We start from the raw sequence: 24037 nt of genomic DNA, 5'->3' as shown, positions 1-24037 counted from the left end.
ATTTAGATTAGATGTTCATTGGCAAACTTCAGACGGGCATGTATATGTGCTTTCTTGAGCAGGGGGACCTTGCGGGCACTGCAGGATTTCAGTCCTTCACGGCGTAGTGTGTTACCAATTGTTTTCTTGGTGACTATGGTCCCAGCTGCCTTGAGATCATTGACAAGATCCTCCCTTGTAGTTCTGGGCTGATTCCTCACCGTTCTCATGATCATTGCGACTCCACGAGGTGAGATCTTGCATGGAGCCCCAGGCCGAGGGAGTTTGACAGTTCTTTTGTGTTTCTTCCATTTGCGAATAATTGCACCAACTGTTGTCACCTTCTCACCAAGCTGCTTGGCGATGGTCTTGTAGCCCATTCCAGCCTTGTGTAGGTCTACAATCTTGTCCCTGACATCCTTGGAGAGCTCTTAGGTCTTTGCCATGGTGGAGAGTTTGGAATCAGATTGATTGATTGCTTCTGTGGACTGGTGTCTTTTATAAATGGTAACAAGCTGAGATTAGAAGCACTCCCTTTAAGAGTGTGCTCCTAATCTCAGCTCGTTACCTGTATAAAAGACACCTGGGAGCCAGAAATCTTTGATTGAGAGGGGGTCAAATACTTTTTTCCCTCATTAAAATGCAAATCAATTCATAACATTTTTGACGTTTATCTGGATTTTGTTGTTGTTGTCTCTCACTGTTCAAATAAACCATTACAATTATAGACTGATAATTTCTTTGTCAGTGGGCAAAACTCAGCAGGAGTTCAAATCCTTTTTTCCCTCACTGTATAGACCATTTGTCTTACTGTGGACTGATGGACATCCTGGCATTTAGATATACTTTTGTAAGCCTTTCCATCTTTATGCAAGTCATTCATTCTAAATGTTAGGTCTTCTGAGATCTCTTTTGGAGAAGTCGTTAGCCTAGCGGGGTTCACATGCTTTTTTCAGCCTACAGTGTGAATGTTTAAATGATGTATTCAATATAGACAAGAAAAATATAATACTTTGTGTGTTATTAGTTTAAGCACACTGTGTTTGTCTATTGTTTTGACTTAGATGAATATCAGATCAAATTTTATGACCAATTTATGCAGAAATCCAGGTATTTCCAAAGGGCTAACATACTTTTTCTTGCCACTGTATATAGTGTTAATTCATTCCTACTTATATTTGTGTGTATTTTGTATATGTTGTGTAATCTGTTAGATATTACTTGTTAAAACTAACACTAAAAGTGTATGACAGAGTCATAGACCGTCATGAAAGTTAGGAGGATGGATTTGGCATTTCTCTATAAGTACGGTGTCAACATTTTGTTTCCTACTTGCACTCACAGACACACACACATAAATCAGTCCCTTGGACAGCCACATCATTTGATTGGACGAAATCATTTTTGGTATATTTAAGTTGTCACTCTATTAAACTAAGCATAAGTGATTTGATGATGTTGAAATGTTGAAGTTGAAATGGTGCTGGCAGCTCCTGTTTTCTAAATCAATAGTTGTTTAGTAAAAAAAAAAATGGAAACATTAACTTGCTTGACCACGCTGTAGGTCATGTAACTGTGTGTTACATACAATATGCTTTGTGGACTCCACCGGACAGCTCTCTGGTTTTGTGATGAAACAAAGGTGTGGTTGAGGCGTGGTTGAATTTCTTCTGCCACTATGTCTTCTTATTGTATTGGCCTTAGGCCTATATATCACAGTGTCAAGGCATATGAACTAGTTATAATATGGCTTTTTGTCCTGGCTTAGCTTCCCCAGTGATTTTCCCCACTGCTACTGGAGGAGGAAAAGGAGAGGAGAGGAGAAGAGAAGAGAAGAGAAGAGAAGAGAGGAGAGGAGAGGAGAGGAAAATGTGAGGAAGAGGGAGAAGAGAGGAGATGAAGAGAAGAGGAAAATAGAGGAGAGGAAGAGAAGAGGGAGATGAAGAATGATGGAAGAGGAAGAGAAGAGGAAGCCGAAGAGGAAGAGGAGAGGACGAGAAGAGAGGAAGAGGGAGAGTAAGAGGAGAGGAGAGGAGAGGAGAGGAGAGGAGAGGAGAGGAGAGGAGAGGAGAGGAGAGGAGAGGAGAGGAGAGGAGAGGAGAGGATGAGGGAGCGGAGAGGAAGAGGGAGATGAGAGGAAGAGGGAGATGAGAGGAAGAGGAGTGGAGAGGAAGAGAAGAGAAGAGGAAAATGAGAGGAGAGGAGAGGAACAGGAGAGGGAGTAGGAGAGGAAGAGGGAGAGGGAAAGGAGTGGAGAGGAAGAGAAGAGGGAGATGAAGAATGATAGGAGACGAAGAAGAAGAGAAGAGGAAGCCGAAGAGGAAGAGGAGAGGACGAGAAGAGAGGAAGAGGGAGAGTAAGAGGAGAGGAGAGGAGAGGAGAGGAGAGGAGAGGAGAGGAGAGGATGAGGGAGCGGAGAGGAAGAGGGAGATGAGAGGAAGAGGAGTGGAGAGGAAGAGAAGAGGAAAATGAGAGGGGAGGAGAGGAACAGGAGAGGGAGTAGGAGAGGAGAGGAGAGGAGAGGAGAGGAGAGGAGAGGAGAGGAGAGGATGAGGGAGCGGAGAGGAAGAGGGAGATGAGAGGAAGAGGAGTGGAGAGGAAGAGAAGAGGAAAATGAGAGGGGAGGAGAGGAACAGGAGAGGGAGTAGGAGAGGAAGAGGGAGAGGAAGAGGGAGAGGAAAAGGAGGGGAGAGGAAGAGGGAGTGACCTGGCTGTCCATAAACAGATGAAAGATCTTAATTTGATCTCTATTTTGTGTATTTGAGTTTCAAAAAGTTTTCTAAAGTTAATCATTTCCACTTTTTGACGTGATTTTCACTAACAAAAAATGGATCAACCCTTAAAACAATGTTGATGAATTATAATCCACATGATCATTCACCTTTCCTGTTTCTGCAGGATTATTTTCCTATTGTACCAAACTGGCTCAAATGAAGATCCTACATCGGTATATGGCTGATTAAAGCAGTATGTGATGATGAAGATATTTTGTGACAATATGCACCTGCATCATCTGCCTGTTTGGGATGCTGAGGCTAAATAATCATACCTGGTGAATGAGGGGGTGGAGTATACATGAGCAGGGTTAGGGGTTAGGGGTCAGGGTCTCATCTAGTGAATGAGGGGGTGGAGTATACATGAGCAGGGTTAGGGGTTAGGGGTCAGGGTCTCATCTAGTGAATGAGGGGGTGGAGTATACATGAGCAGGGTTAGGGGTTAGGGGTCAGGGTCTCATCTAGTGAATGAGGGGGTGAAGTATACATGAGCAGGGTTAGGGGTTAGGGTCTCACCTAGTGAATGAGGGGGTGGAGTATACATGAGCAGGGTTAGGGTTAGGGGTCAGATGTCAGGGTCTTACCTAGTGAATGAGGGGTGGAGTATACATGAGCAGGGTTAGGGGTCAGGGTCTCATCTAGTGAATGAGGGGGTGGAGTATACATGAGCAGGGTTAGGGGTTAGGGGTCAGAGTCTCATCTAGTGAATGAGGGGGTGGAGTATACATGAGCAGGGTTAGGGGTTAGGGGTCAGGGTCTCATCTAGTGAATGAGGGGGTGGAGTATACATGAGCAGGGTTAGGGGTCAGGGTCTCATCTAGTGAATGAGGGGATGGAGTATACATGAGCAGGGTTAGGGGTTAGGGGTCAGGGTCTCATTTAGTGAATGAGGGGGTGGAGTATACATGAGCAGGGTTAGGGGTTAGGGGTCAGGGTCTCATCTAGTGAATGGTGGGGTGGAGTATACATGAGCAGGGTTAGGGGTTAGGGGTCAGGGACCAGGGTCTCATCTGGTGAATGTGGTTGAGGGGTATACATAAGGGGGCTAGGGTCTTACCTTGTGAATGAGGGGGTGGAGTATACATGAGAAGGGTTAGGGGTTAGGGGTCAGGGTCTCACCTAGTGAATGAGGGGGTGGAGTATACATGAGCAGGGTTAGGGGTTAGGGTTCAGAGGTCAGGGTCTTACCTAGTGAATGAGGGGTGGAGTATACATGAGCAGGGTTAGGGGTTAGGGGTCAGGGTCTCATCTAGTGAATGAGGGGGTGAAGTATACATGAGCAGGGTTAGGGGTTAGGGGTCAGGGTCTCATCTAGTGAATGAGGGGTGGAGTATACATGAGCAGGGTTAGGGGTTAGGGGTCAGGGTCTCATCTAGTGAATGAGGGGGTGAAGTATACATGAGCAGGGTTAGGGGTTAGGGGTCAGGAGCCAGGGTCTCATCTAGTGAATGAGGGGGTGGAGTATACATGAGCAGGGTTAGGGGTTAGGGGTCAGGGGCCAGGGTCTCATCTAGTGAATGAGGGGTGAAGTATACATGAGCAGGGTTAGGGTTAGGGGTCAGGGTCTCATCTAGTGAATGAGGGGGTGAAGTATACATGAGCAGGGTTAGGGGTCAGGGGTCAGGGTCTCATCTAGTGAATGAGGGGTGGAGTATACATGAGAAGGGTTAGGGTTAGGGGTCAGGGTCTCATCTAGTGAATGAGGGGGTGGAGTATACATGAGCAGGGTTAGGGGTTAGGGGTCAGGGGCCAGGGTCTCATCTGGTGAATGTGGTTGAGGGGTATACATAAGGGGGTTAGGGTCTTACCTTGTGAATGAGGGGTGGAGTATACATGAGCAGGGTTAGGGGTTAGGGGTCAGGGGCCAGGGTCTCATCTAGTGAATGAGGGGGTGAAGTATACATGAGCAGGGTTAGGGGTCAGGGGTCAGGGTCTCATCTAGTGAATGAGGGGGTGGAGTATACATGAGCAGGGTTAGGGGTTAGGGGTCAGGGTCTCATCTAGAGAATGAGGGGGTGAAGTATACATGAGCAGGGTTAGGGGTTGGGGTCAGGGTCTCATCTAGTGAATGAGGGGGTGGAGTATACATGAGCAGGGTTAGGGGTTAGGGGTCAGGGTCTCATCTAGTGACTGAGGGGGTGGAGTATACATGAGCAGGGTTAGGGGTTAGGGGTCAGGGGCCAGGGTCTCATCTGGTGAATGAGGGGGTGGAGTATACATGAGCAGGGTTAGGGGTTAGGGGTCAGGGTCTCATCTAGTGAATGAGGGGTGGAGTATACATGAGCAGGGTTAGGGGTTAGGGGTCAGGGTCTCATCTAGTGAATGGGGGGTGAAGTATACATGAGCAGGGTTAGGGGTCAGGGGCCAGGGTCTCATCTAGTGAATGAGGGGGTGGAGTATACATGAGCAGGGTTAGGGGTTAGGGGCCAGGGTCTCATCTGGTGAATGTGGTTGAGGGGTATACATAAGGGGGGTTAGGGTCTTACCTTGTGAATGAGGGGGTGGAGTATACATGAGAAGGGTTAGGGGTTAAGGGTCAGGGGTCAGGGTCTTACCTGGTGAATGAGGGGTGGAGTATACATTTTTATTTTTTATTTTTTACCTTTATTTTACTAGGCAAGTCAATTAATAACAAATTCTTATTTTCAATGACGGCCTAGGAACAGTGGGTTAACTGCCTGTTCAGGGGCAGAACGACAGATTTGTACCTTGTCAGCTCGGGGATTTGAACTTGCAACCTCTCGGTTACTAGTCCAACGCTCTAACCACTAGGCTACCCTGCCGCCACATGAGAAGGGTTAGGGGTTAGGGGTCAGGGGTCAGGGTCTTACCTGGTGAATGAGGGGGTGGAGTACACATGAGCACCACTCCTTGTCCTTCCCTTACAGACACGCCTCCTCTCGTCCTCCCACTGAAGGACCCCAGATCTGCAACATACAGCATTTACAGTTACCAGACTATAATGTACACACAGTTACCAGACTATTCTGTACAAACAGTTACCAGACTATTCTGTACAAACAGTTACCAGACTATTCTGTACAAACAGTTACCAGACTATTCTGTACAAACAGTTACCAGACTATTCTGTACACACAGTTACGAGACTATTCTGTACAAACAGTTACCAGACTATTCTGTACAAACAGTTACCAGACTATTCTGTACAAACAGTTACCAGACTATTCTGTACAAACCGTTACCAGACTATTCTGTACAAACAGTTACCATACTATTCTGTACACACAGTTACGAGACTATTCTGTACAAACAGTTACCAGACTATTCTGTACAAACAGTTACCAGACTATTCTGTACAAACAGTTACCAGACTATTCTGTACAAACCGTTACCAGACTATTCTGTACAAACAGTTACCAGACTATTCTGTACAAACAGTTACCAGAGTGAGGCCAACGTAACACATTACTTCTATTGCAAACCCAACTGCACTGCCGTGAAAGAGTAAACATTTGAAAGTTACTGTTTGAAGGTGCAACCTGAAAGGGTTATTCAGGCTGTCCCCATAGGAAAACCCTTTGAAGAACCCTTTTTGGTTCCAAATACAATATTTTTGAGTTCCATGTAGAACCATTTACACAGAGGGTTCTACATGGGTTATCCTATGGGGACAGCCAAACAACCCTTTTGGAACTCTTTTTTCTAAGAGGGCAGTCAGTGTGTGTCCAAAATGGTACCCTATTCCCTATATAGAGCACTACTTTGGGCCAGGACCCAATGGTACACGATTCCCTATACAGAGCACTACTTTGGACCAGAGTGTGGGAAGCACTACTTTTCTAAGCGTGTGGGAAGCATAACCAATGGAAAGATGTCAACTGGTTGACCCATGACAGAACTGTAATATAACTGGTTGTGTAATATAACTGGTTGACGCATAACATAACTGTAATATAACTGGTTGACCCATAACATAACTGTAATATAACTGGTTGACCCATGACAGAACTGTAATATAACTGGTTGTGTAATATAACTGGTTGATCCATAACAGAACTGTAATATAACTGGTTGACCCATGACAGAACTGTAATATAACTGGTTGACCCATAACAGAACTGTAATATAACTGGTTGTGTAATATAACTGGTTGACCCATAACATTACTTTAATATAACTGGTTGACCCATGACAGAACTGTAATATAACTGGTTGTGTAATATAACTGGTTGACCCATAACATTAATTTAATATAACTGGTTGACCCATGACAGAACTGTAATATAACTGGTTGACCCATAACAGAACTGTAATATAACTGGTTGTGTAATATAACTGGTTGACCCATAACAGAACTGTAATATAACTGGTTGACCCATGACAGAACTGTAATATAACTGGTTGTGTAATATAACTGGTTGACCCATAACAGAACTGTAATATAACTGGTTGTGTAATATAACTGGTTGACCCATAACAGAACTGTAATATAACTGGTTGACACATAACAGAACTGTAATATAACTGGTTGTGTAATATAACTGGTTGACCCATAACAGAACTGTAATATAACTGGTTGACCCATACCAGAACTGTAATATAACTGGTTGATCCATAACAGAACTGTAATATAACTGGTTGACCCATAACAGAACTGTAATATAACTGGTTGACCCATAACAGAACTGTAATATAACTGGTTGTGTAATATAACTGGTTGACCCATAACAGAACTGTAATATAACTGGTTGTGTAATATAACTGGTTGACCCATAACAGAACTGTAATATAACTGGTTGACCCATAACAGAACTGTAATATAACTGGTTGACCCATAACAGAACTGTAATATAACTGGTTGACCCATGACAGAACTGTAATATAACTGGTTGACCCATAACAGAACTGTAATATAACTGGTTGTGTAATATAACTGGTTGACCCATAACAGAACTGTAATATAACTGGTTGACCCATAACAGAACTGTAATATAACTGGTTGATCCATAACAGAACTGTAATATAACTGGTTGACCCATGACAGAACTGTAATATAACTGGTTGTGTAATATAACTGGTTGACCCATAACAGAACTGTAATATAACTGGTTGATCCATAACAGAACTGTAATATAACTGGTTGACCCATGACAGAACTGTAATATAACTGGTTGTGTAATATAACTGGTTGACCCATAACAGAACTGTAATATAACTGGTTGACCCATAACAGAAATGTAATATAACTGGTTGATCCATACCAGAACTGTAATATAACTGGTTGATCCTTAACAGAACTGTAATATAACTGGTTGACCCATAACAGAACTGTAATATAACTGGTTGACCCATGACAGAACTGTAATATAACTGGTTGTGTAATATAACTGGTTGACCCCTAACAGAACTGTAATATAACTGGTTGATCCATACCAGAACTGTAATATAACTGGTTGATCCATAACAGAACTGTAATATAACTGGTTGACCCATGACAGAACTGTAATATAACTGGTTGTGTAATATAACTGGTTGACCCATAACAGTACTTTAATATAACTGGTTGACCCATGACAGAACTGTAATATAACTGGTTGTGTAATATAACTGGTTGACCCATAACAGAACTGTAATATAACTGGTTGACCCAAGACAGAACTGTAATATAACTGGTTGTGTAATATAACTGGTTGACCCATAACAGAACTGTAATATAACTGGTTGTGTAATATAACTGGTTGACCCATAACAGAACTGTAATATAACTGGTTGTGTAATATAACTGGTTGACACATAACAGAACTGTAATATAACTGGTTGATCCATAACATAACTGTAATATAACTGGTTGACACATAACAGAACTGTAATATAACTGGTTGACCCATAACAGAACTGTAATATAACTGGTTGATCCATAACAGAACTGTAACATAACTGGTTGACCCATAACAGAACTGTAATATAACTGGTTGACCCATACCAGAACTGTAATATAACTGGTTGATCCATAACAGAACTGTAATATAACTGGTTGACCCATAACAGAACTGTAATATAACTGGTTGACCCATAACAGAACTGCAATATAACTGGTTGATCCATAACAGAACTGTAATATAACTGGTTGTGTAATATAACTGGTTGACCCATGACAGAACTGTAATATAACTGGTTGACACATAACAGAACTGTAATATAACTGGTTGATCCATAACAGAACTGTAATATAACTGGTTGTGTAATATAACTGGTTGACCCATAACAGAACTGTAATATAACTGGTTGACCCATACCAGAACTGTAATATAACTGGTTGACCCATAACAGAACTGTAATATAACTGGTTGATCCATAACAGAACTGTAACATAACTGGTTGACCCATAACAGAACTGTAATATAACTGGTTGACCCATACCAGAACTGTAATATAACTGGTTGATCCATAACAGAACTGTAATATAACTGGTTGACCCATAACAGAACTGTAATATAACTGGTTGACCCATAACAGAACTGCAATATAACTGGTTGATCCATAACAGAACTGTAATATAACTGGTTGTGTAATATAACTGGTTGACCCATAACAGAACTGTAATATAACTGGTTGACACATAACAGAACTGTAATATAACTGGTTGATCCATAACAGAACTGTAATATAACTGGTTGTGTAATATACATTTGCATTTAAGTCATTTAGCAGACGCTCTTATCCAGAGCGACTTACAAATTGGTGCATTCACCTTATGACATCCAGTGGAACAGTAGTGCATCTAAATCTTTTAAGGGGGGTGAGAGGGATTACTTATCCTATCCTAGGTATTCCTTAAAGAGGTGGGGTTTCAGGTGTCTCCGGAAGGTGGTGATTGACTCCGCTGTCCTGGCGTCGTGAGGGAGTTTGTTCCACCATTGGGGGGCCAGAGCAGCGAACAGTTTTGACTGGGCTGAGCGGGAACTGTACTTCCTCAGTGGTAGGGAGGCGAGCAGGCCAGAGGTGGAAGAACGCAGTGCCCTTGTTTGGGTGTAGGGCCTGATCAGAGCCTGGAGGTACTGAGGTGCCGTTCCCCTCACAGCTCCGTAGGCAAGCACCATGGTCTTGTAGCGGATGCGAGCTTCAACTGGAAGCCAGTGGAGAGAGCGGAGGAGCGGGGTGACGTGAGAGAACTTGGGAAGGTTGAACACCAGACGGGCTGCGGCGTTCTGGATGAGTTGTAGGGGTTTAATGGCACAGGCAGGGAGCCCAGCCAACAGCGAGTTGCAGTAATCCAGACGGGAGATGACGGGTGCCTGGATTAGGACCTGCGCCGCTTCCTGTGTGAGGCAGGGTCGTACTCTGCGGATGTTGTAGAGCATGAACCTACAGGAACGGGCCACCGCCTTGATGTTAGTTGAGAACGACAGGGTGTTGTCCAGGATCACGCCAAGGTTCTTAGCGCTCTGGGAGGAGGACACAATGGAGTTGTCAACCGTGATGGCGAGATCATGGAACGGGCAGTCCTTCCCCGGGAGGAAGAGCAGCTCCGTCTTGCCGAGGTTCAGCTTGAGGTGGTGATCCGTCATCCACACTGATATGTCTGCCAGACATGCAGAGATGCGATTCGCCACCTGATCATCAGAAGGGGGAAAGGAGAAGATTAATTGTGTGTCGTCTGCATAGCAATGATAGGAGAGACCATGTGAGGTTATGACAGAGCCAAGTGACTTGGTGTATAGCGAGAATAGGAGAGGGCCTAGAACAGAGCCCTGGGGGACACCAGTGGTGAGAGCACGTGGTGTGGAGACGGATTCTCGCCACACCACCTGGTAGGAGCGACCTGTCAGGTAGGACGCAATCCAAGCGTGGGCCACGCCGGAGATGCCCAACTCGGAGAGGGTGGAGAGGAGGATCTGATGGTTCACAGTATCGAAGGCAGCCGATAGGTCTAGAAGGATGAGAGCAGAGGAGAGAGAGTTAGCTTTTGCAGTGCGGCGCGCCTCCGTGATACAGAGAAGAGCAGTCTCAGTTGAATGACTAGTCTTGAAACCTGACTGATTTGGATCAAGAAGGTCATTCTGAGAGAGATAGCGGGAGAGCTGGCCAAGGACGGCACGTTCAAGAGTTTTGGAGAGAAAAGAAAGAAGGGATACTGGTCTGTAGTTGTTGACATCGGAGGGATCGAGTGTAGGTTTTTTCAGAAGGGGTGCAACTCTCGCTCTCTTGAAGACGGAAGGGACGTAGCCAGCGGTCAGGGATGAGTTGATGAGCGAGGTGAGGTAAGGGAGAAGGTCTCCGGAAATGGTCTGGAGAAGAGAGGAGGGGATAGGGTCAAGCGGGCAGGTTGTTGGGCGGCCGGCCGTCACAAGACGCGAGATTTCATCTGGAGAGAGGGGGGAGAAAGAGGTCAGAGCACAGGGTAGGGCAGTGTGAGCAGAACCAGCGGTGTCGTTTGACTTAGCAAACGAGGATCGGATGTCATCGACCTTCTTTTCAAAATGGTTGACGAAGTCATCTGCAGAGAGGGAGGAGGGGGGGGAGGGGGAGGAGGATTCAGGAGGGAGGAGAAGGTTGCAAAGAGCTTCCTAGGGTTAGAGTCAGCTGCTTGGAATTTAGAGTGGTAGAAAGTGGCTTTAGCAGCAGAGAGAGAAGAGGAAAATGTAGAGAGGAGGGAGTGAAAGGATGTCAGGTCCGCAGGGAGGCGAGTTTTCCTCCATTTCCGCTCGGCTGCCCGGAGCCCTGTTCTGTGAGCTCGCAATGAGTCGTTGAGCCACGGAGCGGGAGGGGAGGACCGAGCCGGCCTGGAGGATAGGGGACATAGAGAGTCAAAGGATGCAGAAAGGGAGGAGAGGAGGGTTGAGGAGGCAGAATCAGGAGATAGGTTGGAGAAGGTTTGAGCAGAGGGAAGAGATGATAGGATGGAAGAGGAGAGAGTAGCGGGGGAGAGAGAGCGAAGGTTGGGACGGCGCGATACCATCCGAGTAGGGGCAGTGTGGGAAGTGTTGGATGAGAGTGAGAGGGAGAAGGATACAAGGTAGTGGTCGGAGACTTGGAGGAGTTGCAATGAGGTTAGTGGAAGAACAGCATCTAGTAAAGATGAGGTCGAGCGTATTTCCTGCCTTGTGAGTAGGGGGGGAAGGTGAGAGGGTGAGGTCAAAAGAGGAGAGGAGTGGAAAGAAGGAGGCAGAGAGGAATGAGTCAAAGGTAGACGTGGGGAGGTTAAAGTCGCCCAGAACTGTGAGAGGTGAGCCGTCCTCAGGAAAGGAGCTTATCAAGGCATCAAGCTAATTGATGAACTCTCCGAGGGAACCTGGAGGGCGATAAATGATAAGGATGTTAAGCTTGAAAGGGCTGGTGACTGTGACAGCATGGAATTCAAAGGAGGCGATAGACAGATGGGTAAGGGGAGAAAGAGAGAATGACCACTTGGGAGAGATGAGGATCCCGGTGCCACCACCCCGCTGACCAGAAGCTCTCGGGGTGTGCGAGAACACGTGGGCAGACGAAGAGAGAGCAGTAGGAGTAGCAGTGTTGTCTGTGGTGACCCATGTTTCCGTCAGTACCAAGAAGTCGAGGGACTGGAGGGAGGCATAGGCTGAGATGAACTCTGCCTTGTTGGCCGCAGATCGGCAGTTCCAGAGGCTACCGGAGACCTGGAACTCCACGTGGGTCGTGCGCGCTGGGACCACCAGATTAGGGTGGCCGCGGCCACGCGGTGTGGAGCGTTTGTATGGTCTGTGCAGAGAGGAGAGAACAGGGATAGACAGACACATAGTTGACAGGCTACACAAGAGGCTACGCTAATGCAAAGGAGATTGGAATGACAAGTGGACTACACGTCTCGAGTGTTCAGAAAGTTAAGCTTACGTAGCAAAAATCTTATTGACTAAAATGATTAAAATGATACAGTACTGCTGAAGTAGGCTAGCTGGCAGAGGCTGCGTTGTTGACTATGTAGGCTAGCTGGCAGTGTCTGCGTTGTTGACACTACACGAATCAAGTCGTTCCGTTGAGTGTAATGGTTTCGACTGTGCTACTGTGCTGCTATTCGGGGCTAGCTGGCTAGCTAGCAGTGTTGATTTACGTTACGTTGCGTTAAAAGAACGACAATAGCTGGCTAGCTAACCTAGGAAATCGCTCAAGACTACACAATTATCTTTGATACAAAGACGGCTATGTAGCTAGCTATGTAGCTAGCTACGATCAAACAAATCAAGCCGTTGTACTGTAATGAAATGAAAAATGTGATACTACCTGTGGAGCGAAGCGAAATGCGACCGGATTGTTGAGTGCGGAAGTTCTGTCACGTTAAGGACGACGAATAGCTGGCTAGCTAACCTCGGCTAACCTCGGTAAATTAAGATAATCACTCTAAAACTACACACTCTAAACTACACAATTATCTTGGATACGAAGACAGCAAAGACAACTATGTAGCTAGCTAACACTACACTAATCAAGTCGTTCAGTTGAGTGTAAGTTGTGCTGCTAATCGGTAGACGGTGGACTAGCTAACGGTAGACGTTAGCTAGCTAGCTAGCTGCAGGGCGGTGTAGACTGCGTTAGGACGACGAAATACGATAATTACGCAATTATCTATGATACAAAGACGACTATGTAGCTAGCTAAGAAGAAAAATTGCTAAGATTAGACAAATCAAACCGTTGTATTATAATGAAATGTAATGAAATGTAATACTACCTGCGGACCGAGTGCAGATGCGACCGCTCGCTCCAACCCGGAAGTGTATAACTGGTTGACCCATAACAGAACTGTAATATAACTGGTTGACCCATACCAGAACTGTAATATAACTGGTTGATCCATAACAGAACTGTAATATAACTGGTTGACCCATAACAGAACTGTAATATAACTGGTTGATCCATAACAGAACTGTAATATAACTGGTTGTGTAATATAACTGGTTGTGTAATATAACTGGTTGACCCATAACAGAACTGTAATATAACTGGTTGTGTAATATAACTGGTTGACCCATAACAGAACTGTAATATAACTGGTTGTGTAATATAACTGGTTGACCCATAACAGAACTGTAATATAACTGGTTGATCCATAACAGAACTGTAATATAACTGGTTGACACATAACATAACTGTAATATAACTGGTTGACCCATAACAGAACTGTAATATAACTGGTTGTGTAATATAACTGGTTGACCCATAACAGAACTGTAATATAACTGGTTGACCCATAACAGAACTGTAATATAACTGGTTGACACATAACAGAACTGTAATATAACTGGTTGATCCATAACAGAACTGTAATATAACTGGTTGACACATAACAGAACTGTAATATAACTGGTTGTGTAATATAACTGGTTGATCCATACCAGAACTGTAATATAACTGGTTGACCCATAACAGAACTGGTTGTGTAATATAACTGGTTGACCCATAACATAACTGTAACATAACTGGTTGACCCATAAAAGAACTGTAATATAACTGGTTGATCCATAACAGAACTGTAATATAACTGGTTGTGTAATATAACTGGTTGACCCATAACAGAACTGTAATATAACTGGTTGACCCATAAAATAACTGTAATATAACTGGTTGAACCATAACAGAACTGTAATATAACTGGTTGTGTAATATAACTGGTTGACCCATAACAGAACTGTAATATAACTGGTTGATCCATAACAGAACTGTAATATAACTGGTTGACCCATAACAGAACTGTAATATAACTGGTTGACCCATAACAGAACTGTAATATAACTGGTTGACCCATAACAGAACTGTAATATAACTGGTTGACCCATAACAGAACTGTAATATAACTGGTTGACCCATGACAGAACTGTAATATAACTGGTTGTGTAATATAACTGGTTGACCCATAACAGAACTGTAATATAACTGGTTGACCCATAACAGAACTGTAATATAACTGGTTGACCCATAACAGAACTGTAATATAACTGGTTGACCCATAACATAACTGTAATATACCTGGTTGACCCATAACAGAACTGTAATATAACTGGTTGATCCATAACAGAACTGTAATATAACTGGTTGACCCATAACAGAACTGTAATATAACTGGTTGACCCATAACATAACTGTAATATAACTGGTTGACCCATAACAGAACTGTAATATAACTGGTTGATCCATAACAGAACTGTAATATAACTGGTTGATCCATAACAGAACTGTAATATAACTGGTTGACCCATAACAGAACTGTAATATAACTGGTTGTGTAATATAACTGGTTGACCCATAACAGAACTGTAATATAACTGGTTGTGTAATATAACTGGTTGATCCATAACATAACTGTAATATAACTGGTTGTGTAATATAACTGGTTGACCCATAACAGAACTGTAATATAACTGGTTGATCCATAACAGAACTGTAATATAACTGGTTGTGTAATATAACTGGTTGACCCATAACAGAACTGTAATATAACTGGTTAATAACAGAACTGTAATATAACTGGTTGATCCATAACAGAACTGTAATATAACTGGTTGTGTAATATAACTGGTTGACCCATAACAGAACTGTAATATAACTGGTTGATAACCATAACTGTGATATAACAGAACTGTAATATAACTGGTTGACCCATAACAGAACTGTAATATAACTGTTGTGTAATATAACTGGTTGATCCATAACAGAACTGTAATATAACTGGTTGACCCAGAATAACATAACTGTAATATAACTGGTTGATATAACTGGTTGTGTAATATAACTGGTTGACCCATAACAGAACTGTAATATAACTGGTTGATCCATAACAGAACTGTAATATAACTGGTTGTAATATAACTGGTTGACCCATAACAGAACTGTAATATAACTGGTTGATCCATAACAGAACTGTAATATAACTGGTTGACCCATAACAGAACTGTAATATAACTGTTGATCCATAACAGAACTGGTTGTGTAATATAACTGGTTGATCCATGTAATATAACTGGTTGATCCATAACAGAACTGTAATATAACTGGTTTGACCCATAACAGAACTGTAATATAACTGGTTGACCCATAACACTGTAATATAACTGGTTGTGTAATATAACTGTAATATAACTGGTTGACCCATAACAGAACTGTAATATAACTGGTTGATCCATAACAGAACTGTAATATAACTGGTTGATCCATAACAGAACTGTAATATAACTGGTTAACAGAACTGTAATATAACTGGTTGACCCATAACAGAACTGTAATATAACTGGTTGACCCATGACAGAACTGTAATATAACTGGTTGTGTAATATAACTGGTTGACCCATAACAGAACTGTAATATAACTGGTTGACCCATAACAGAACTGTAATATAACTGGTTTGTAATATAACTGGTTGACCCATGACAGAACTGTAATATAACTGGTTGACCCATAACAGAACTGTAATATAACTGGTTGTGTAATATAACTGGTTGATCCATAACAGAACTGTAATATAACTGGTTGACCCATAACAGAACTGTAATATAACTGGTTGACCCATAACAGAACTGTAATATAACTGGTTGACCCATAACAGAACTGTAATATAACTGGTTGACCCATAACAGAACTGTAATATAACTGGTTGATCCATAACAGAACTGTAATATAACTGGTTGATCCATAACAGAACTGTAATATAACTGGTTGTAATATAACTGGTTGATCCATAACAGTAATATAACTGGTTGTGTAATATAACTGGTTGATCCATAACAGAACTGTAATATAACTGTAATATAACTGGTTGACCCATAACAGAAGTAATATAACTGGTTTGTAATATAACTGGTTGACCCATAACAGAACTGTAATATAACTGGTTGTGTAATATAACTGGTTGACCCATAACAGAACTGTAATATAACTGGTTGACCCATAACAGAACTGTAATATAACTGGTTGATCCATAACAGAACTGTAATATAACTGGTTGACCCATAACAGAACTGTAATATAACTGGTTGTGTAATATAACTGGTTGATCCCATAACAGAACTGTAATATAACTATAACTGGTTGATCCATAACAGAACTGTAATATAACTGGTTGATCCATACCAGAAGAACTGTGTAATATAACTGGTTGATCCATAACAGAACTGTAATATAACTGGTTGATCCATAACAGAACTGTAATATAACTGGTTGTGTAATATAACTGGTTGATCCATAACAGAACTGTAATATAACTGGTTGTGTAATATAACTGGTTGATCCATAACAGAACTATAATATAACTGGTTGATCCATAACAGAACTGTAATATAACTGGTTGTGTAATATAACTGGTTGACCCATAACAGAACTGTAATATAACTGGTTGTGTAATATAACTGGTTGATCCATAACAGAACTGTAATATAAATATAACTGGTTGACCCATAACAGAACTGTAATATAACTGGTTGTGTAATATAACTGGTTGACCCATAACAGAACTGTAATATAACTGGTTGACCCATAACAGAACTGTAATATAACTGGTTGATCCATAACAGAACTGTAATATAACTGGTTGACCCATAACAGAACTGTAATATAACTGGTTGATCCACAACAGAACTGTAATATAACTGGTTGACCCATAACAGAAGTAATATAACTGGTTGTGTAATATAACTGGTTGACCCATAACAGAACTGTAATATAAACCCCTAACAGAACTGTAATATAACTGGTTGTTTAATATAACTGGTTGACCCATAACAGAACTGTAATATAACTGGTTGACCCATAACAGAACTGTAATATAACTGGTTGACCCATAACAGAACTGTAATATAACTGGTTGATCCATAACAGAACTGTAATATAACTGGTTGTGTAATATAACTGGTTGATCCATAACAGAACTGTAATATAACTGGTTGACCCATAACAGAACTGTAATATAACTGGTTGATCCATAACAGAACTGTAATATAACTGGTTGACCCATAACAGAACTGTAATATAACTGGTTGATCCATAACAGAACTGTAATATAACTGGTTGACCCATAACAGAACTGTAATATAACTGGTTTGTAATATAACTGGTTGACCCATAACAGAACTGTAATATAACTGGTTGATCCATAACAGAACTGTAATATAACTGGTTGATCCATAACAGAACTGTAATATAACTGGTTGACCCATAACAGAACTGTAATATAACTGGTTGTGTAATATAACTGGTTGATCCATAACAGAACTGTAATATAACTGGTTGACCCATAACAGAACTGTAATATAACTGGTTGATCCATAACAGAACTGTAATATAACTGGTTGATCCATAACAGAACTGTAATATAACTGGTTGTGTAATATAACTGGTTGATCCATAACAGAACTGTAATATAACTGGTTGACCCATAACAGAACTGTAATATAAATATAACTGGTTGATCCATAACAGAACTGTAATATAACTGGTTGGTAACAGAACTGTAATATAACTGGTTGACCCATAACAGAACTGTAATATAACTGGTTGATCCATAACAGAACTGTAATATAACTGGTTGACCCATAACAGAACTGTAATATAACTGGTTGTGTAATATAACTGGTTGATCCATAACAGAACTGTAATATAACTGGTTGTGTAATATAACTGGTTGACCCATAACAGAACTGTAATATAACTGGTTGACCCATAACAGAACTGTAATATAACTGGTTGACCCATAACAGAACTGTAATATAACTGGTTGACCCATTGTAATATAACTGGTTGATCCATAACAGAACTGTAATATAACTGGTTGATCCATAACAGAACTGTAATATAACTGGTTGACCCATAACAGAACTGTAATATAACTGGTTGTGTAATATAACTGGTTGATCCATAACAGAACTGTAATATAACTGGTTGACCCATAACAGAACTGTAATATAACTGGTTGTGTAATATAACTGGTTGACCCATAACAGAACTGTAATATAACTGGTTGACCCATAACAGAACTGTAATATAACTGGTTGATCCATAACAGAACTGTAATATAACTGGTTGATCCATAACAGAACTGTAATATAACTGGTTGACCCATAACAGAACTGTAATATAACTGGTTGATCCATAACAGAACTGTAATATAACTGGTTGTGTAATATAACTGGTTGATCCATAACAGAACTGTAATATAACTGGTTGACCCATAACAGAACTGTAATATAACTGGTTGATCCATAACAGAACTGTAATATAACTGGTTGACCCATAACAGAACTGTAATATAACTGGTTGTGTAATATAACTGGTTGACCCATAACAGAACTGTAATATAACTGGTTGACCCATAACAGAACTGTAATATAACTGGTTGATCCATAACAGAACTGTAATACTGTAATATAACAGAACTGTAATATAACTGGTTGTAATATAACTGGTTGACCCATAACAGAACTGTAATATAACTGGTTGATCCATAACAGAACTGTAATATAACTGGTTGATCCATAACAGAACTGTAATATAACTGGTTGACCCATAACAGAAATGTAATATAACTGGTTGACCCATAACAGAACTGTAATATAACTGGTTTGTAATATAACTGGTTGACCCATGACAGAACTGTAATATAACTGGTTGTGTAATATAACTGGTTGATCCATAACAGAACTGTAATATAACTGGTTGACCCATAACAGAACTGTAATATAACTGGTTGATCCATAACAGAACTGTAATATAACTGGTTGACCCATAACATAACTGTTGTGTAATATAACTGGTTGATCCATAACAGAACTGTAATATAACTGGTTGATCCATAACAGAACTGTAATATAACTGGTTGATCCATACCAGAACTGTAATATAACTGGTTGTGTAATATAACTGGTTGATCCATAACAGAACTGTAATATAACTGGTTGATCCATAACAGAACTGTAATATAACTGGTTGATCCATAACAGAACTGTAATATAATGTAATATAACTGGTTGATCCATAACAGAACTGTAATATAACTGGTTGTGTAATATAACTGGTTGACCCATAACAGAACTGTAATATAACTGGTTTGTAATATAACCCATAACAGAACTGTAATATAACTGGTTGACCCATAACAGAACTGTAATATAACTGGTTGATCCATAACAGAACTGTAATATAACTGGTTGACCCATAACAGAACTGTAATATAACTGGTTGATCCACAACAGAACTGTAATATAACTGGTTGACCCATAACAGAAGTAATATAACTGTAATATAACTGGTTGACCCATAACAGAACTGTAATATAACTGGTTGACCCATAACAGAACTGTAATATAACTGGTTGTTTAATATAACTGGTTGACCCATAACAGAACTGTAATATAACTGGTTGACCCATAACAGAACTGTAATATAACTGGTTGACCCATAACAGAACTGTAATATAACTGGTGGTTGATCCATAACAGAACTGTAATATAACTGGTTGTGTAATATAACTGGTTGATCCATAACAGAACTGTAATATAACTGGTTGATCCATAACAGAACTGTAATATAACTGGTTGACCCATAACAGAACTGTAATATAACTGGTTGATCCACAACAGAACTGTAATATAACTGGTTGACCCATAACATAACTGTAATATAACTGGTTGTGTAATATAACTGGTTGACCCATGACAAAACTGTAATATAACTGGTTGACCCATAACAGAACTGTAATATAACTGGTTGTTTAATATAACTGGTTGACCCATAACAGAACTGTAATATAACTGGTTGATCCATAACAGAACTGTAATATAACTGGTTGACCCATACCAGAACTGTAATATAACTGGTTGTGTAAAATAACTGGTTGATCCATAACAGAACTGTAATATAACTGATTGATCCATAACAGAACTGTAATATAACTGGTTGACCCATAACAGAAATGTAATATAACTGGTTGACCCATAACAGAACTGTAATATAACTGGTTTGATAACTGGTTGATCCATAACAGAAGAACTGTAATATAACTGGTTGACCCATAACAGAACTGTAATATAACTGGTTGTGTAATATAACTGGTTGACCCATAACAGAACTGTAATATAACTGGTTGACCCATGTAATATAACTGGTTGATCCATAACAGAACTGTAATATAACTGGTTGACCCATAACAGAACTGTAATATAACTGGTTGATCCACAACAGAACTGTAATATAACTGGTTGACCCATAACAGAACTGTAATATAACTGGTTGTGTAATATAACTGGTTGACCCATAACAGAACTGTAATATAACTGGTTGATAACAGAACTGTAATATAACTGGTTGTTTAATATAACTGGTTGACCCATAACAGAACTGTAATATAACTGGTTGACCCATAACAGAACTGTAATATAACTGGTTGATCCATAACAGAACTGTAATATAACTGGTTGTGTAATATAACTGGTTGATCCATAACAGAACTGTAATATAACTGGTTGTGTAATATAACTGGTTGATCCATAACAGAACTGTAATATAACTGGTTGATCCATAACAGAACTGTAATATAACTGGTTGACCCATAACAGAACTGTAATATAACTGGTTGATCCACAACAGAACTGTAATATAACTGGTTGACCCATAACATAACTGTAATATAACTGGTTGTGTAATATAACTGGTTGACCCATAACAGAACTGTAATATAACTGGTTGACCCATAACAGAACTGTAATATAAATATAACTGGTTGACCCATAACAGAACTGTAATATAACTGGTTGATCCATAACAGAACTGTAATATGTAATATAACTGGTTGATCCATAACAGAACTGTAATATAACTGGTTGTGTAATATAACTGATTGATCCATAACAGAACTGTAATATAACTGGTTGACCCATAACAGAAATGTAATATAACTGGTTGACCCATAACAGAACTGGTTTGTAATATAACTGGTTGACCCATGACAGAACTGTAATATAACTGGTTGTGTAATATAACTGGTTGATCCATAACAGAACTGTAATATAACTGGTTGACCCATAACAGAACTGTAATATAACTGGTTGATCCATAACAGAACTGTAATATAACTGGTTGACCCATAACAGAACTGTAATATAACTGGTTGTGTAATATAACTGGTTGATCCATAACAGAACTGTAATATAACTGGTTGATCCATAACAGAACTGTAATATAACTGGTTGATCCATACCAGAACTGTAATATAACTGGTTGTGTAATATAACTGGTTGATCCATAACAGAACTGTAATATAACTGGTTGATCCATAACAGAACTGTAATATAACTGGTTGTGTAATATAACTGGTTGACAGAACTGTAATATAACTGGTTGTGTAATATAACTGGTTGATCCATAACAGAACTATAATATAACTGGTTGATCCATAACAGAACTGTAATATAACTGGTTGTGTAATATAACTGGTTGACCCATAACAGAACTGTAATATAACTGGTTGATCCATAACAGAACTGTAATATAACTGGTTGTGTAATATAACTGGTTGACCCATAACAGAACTGTAATATAACTGGTTGTGTAATATAACTGGTTGACCCATAACAGAACTGTAATATAACTGGTTGACCCATAACAGAACTGTAATATAACTGGTTGATCCATAACAGAACTGTAATATAACTGGTTGACCCATAACAGAACTGTAATATAACTGGTTGACCCATAACAGAACTGTAATATAACTGGTTGACCCATAACAGAACTGTAATATAACTGGTTGTGTAATATAACTGGTTGACCCATAACAGAACTGTAATATAACTGGTTGACCCCTAACAGAACTGTAATATAACTGGTTGTTTAATATAACTGGTTGACCCATAACAGAACTGTAATATAACTGGTTGACCCATAACAGAACTGTAATATAACTGGTTGACACATAACAGAACTGTAATATAACTGGTTGTGTAATATAAGTGGTTGATCCATAACAGAACTGTAATATAACTGGTTGTGTAATATAACTGGTTGATCCATAACAGAACTGTAATATAACTGGTTGATCCATAACAGAACTGTAATATAACTGGTTGACCCATAACAGAACTGTAATATAACTGGTTGATCCACAACAGAACTGTAATATAACTGGTTGACCCATAACAGAAGTAATATAACTGTAATATAACTGGTTGACCCATAACAGAACTGTAATATAACTGGTTGACCCATAACAGAACTGTAATATAACTGGTTGACCCATAACAGAACTGTAATATAACTGGTTGATCCATAACAGAACTGTAATATAACTGGTTGACCCATAACAGAACTGTAATATAACTGGTTGATCCATAACAGAACTGTAATATATAACTGGTTGATCCATAACAGAACTGTAATATAACTGGTTGACCCATAACAGAACTGTAATATAACTGGTTGACCCATAACAGAACTGTAATATAACTGGTTTGACTGGTTGATCCATAACAGAACTGTAATATAACTGGTTGTGTAATATAACTGGTTGACCCATAACAGAACTGTAATATAACTGGTTGACCCATAACAGAACTGTAATATAACTGGTTGACCCATAACAGAACTGTAATATAACTGGTTGATCCATAACAGAACTGTAATATAACTGGTTGACCCATAACAGAACTGTAATATAACTGGTTGATCCACAACAGAACTGTAATATAACTGGTTGACCCATAACAGAACTGTAATATAACTGGTTGTGTAATATAACTGGTTGACCCATAACAGAACTGTAATATAACTGGTTTAACAGAACTGTAATATAACTGGTTGACCCATAACAGAACTGTAATATAACTGGTTGACCCATAACAGAACTGTAATATAACTGGTTGACACATAACAGAACTGTAATATAACTGGTTGTGTAATATAAGTGGTTGATCCATAACAGAACTGTAATATAACTGGTTGTGTAATATAACTGGTTGATCCATAACAGAACTGTAATATAACTGGTTGATCCATAACAGAACTGTAATATAACTGGTTGACCCATAACAGAACTGTAATATAACTGGTTGATCCATAACAGAACTGTAATATAACTGGTTGACCCATAACAGAACTGTAATATAACTGGTTGTGTAATATAACTGGTTGACCCATAACAGAACTGTAATATAACTGGTTGACCCATAACAGAACTGTAATATAACTGGTTGTTTAATATAACTGGTTGACCCATAACAGAACTGTAATATAACTGGTTGATCCATAACAGAACTGTAATATAACTGGTTGACCCATAACAGAACTGTAATATAACTGGTTGATCCATAACAGAACTGTAATATAACTGGTTG

General features: G+C 40.0%; 1 protein-coding gene across 1 annotated transcript in view; it reads right to left on the bottom strand.

Annotated features, from left to right (window-relative positions):
- LOC115115930 (contactin-5) overlaps positions 1–24037 on the bottom strand; it is a gene marked incomplete at its 5' end in the record, with an annotated part of 417179 nt that overhangs the window by 218033 nt on the left and 175109 nt on the right. Inside the window, one exon of the mRNA XM_065000650.1 lies at positions 5585–5680. Within this exon, the coding sequence (XP_064856722.1) occupies positions 5585–5680 (96 nt within the window). The remainder of the gene's footprint in view (positions 1–5584; positions 5681–24037) is intronic.

Source organism: Oncorhynchus nerka, linkage group LG14 (assembly GCF_034236695.1).
Source record: "Oncorhynchus nerka isolate Pitt River linkage group LG14, Oner_Uvic_2.0, whole genome shotgun sequence".
NCBI lineage: Eukaryota > Metazoa > Chordata > Actinopteri > Salmoniformes > Salmonidae > Oncorhynchus > Oncorhynchus nerka.
This window is presented reverse-complemented; position numbering and strand designations above follow the sequence as displayed.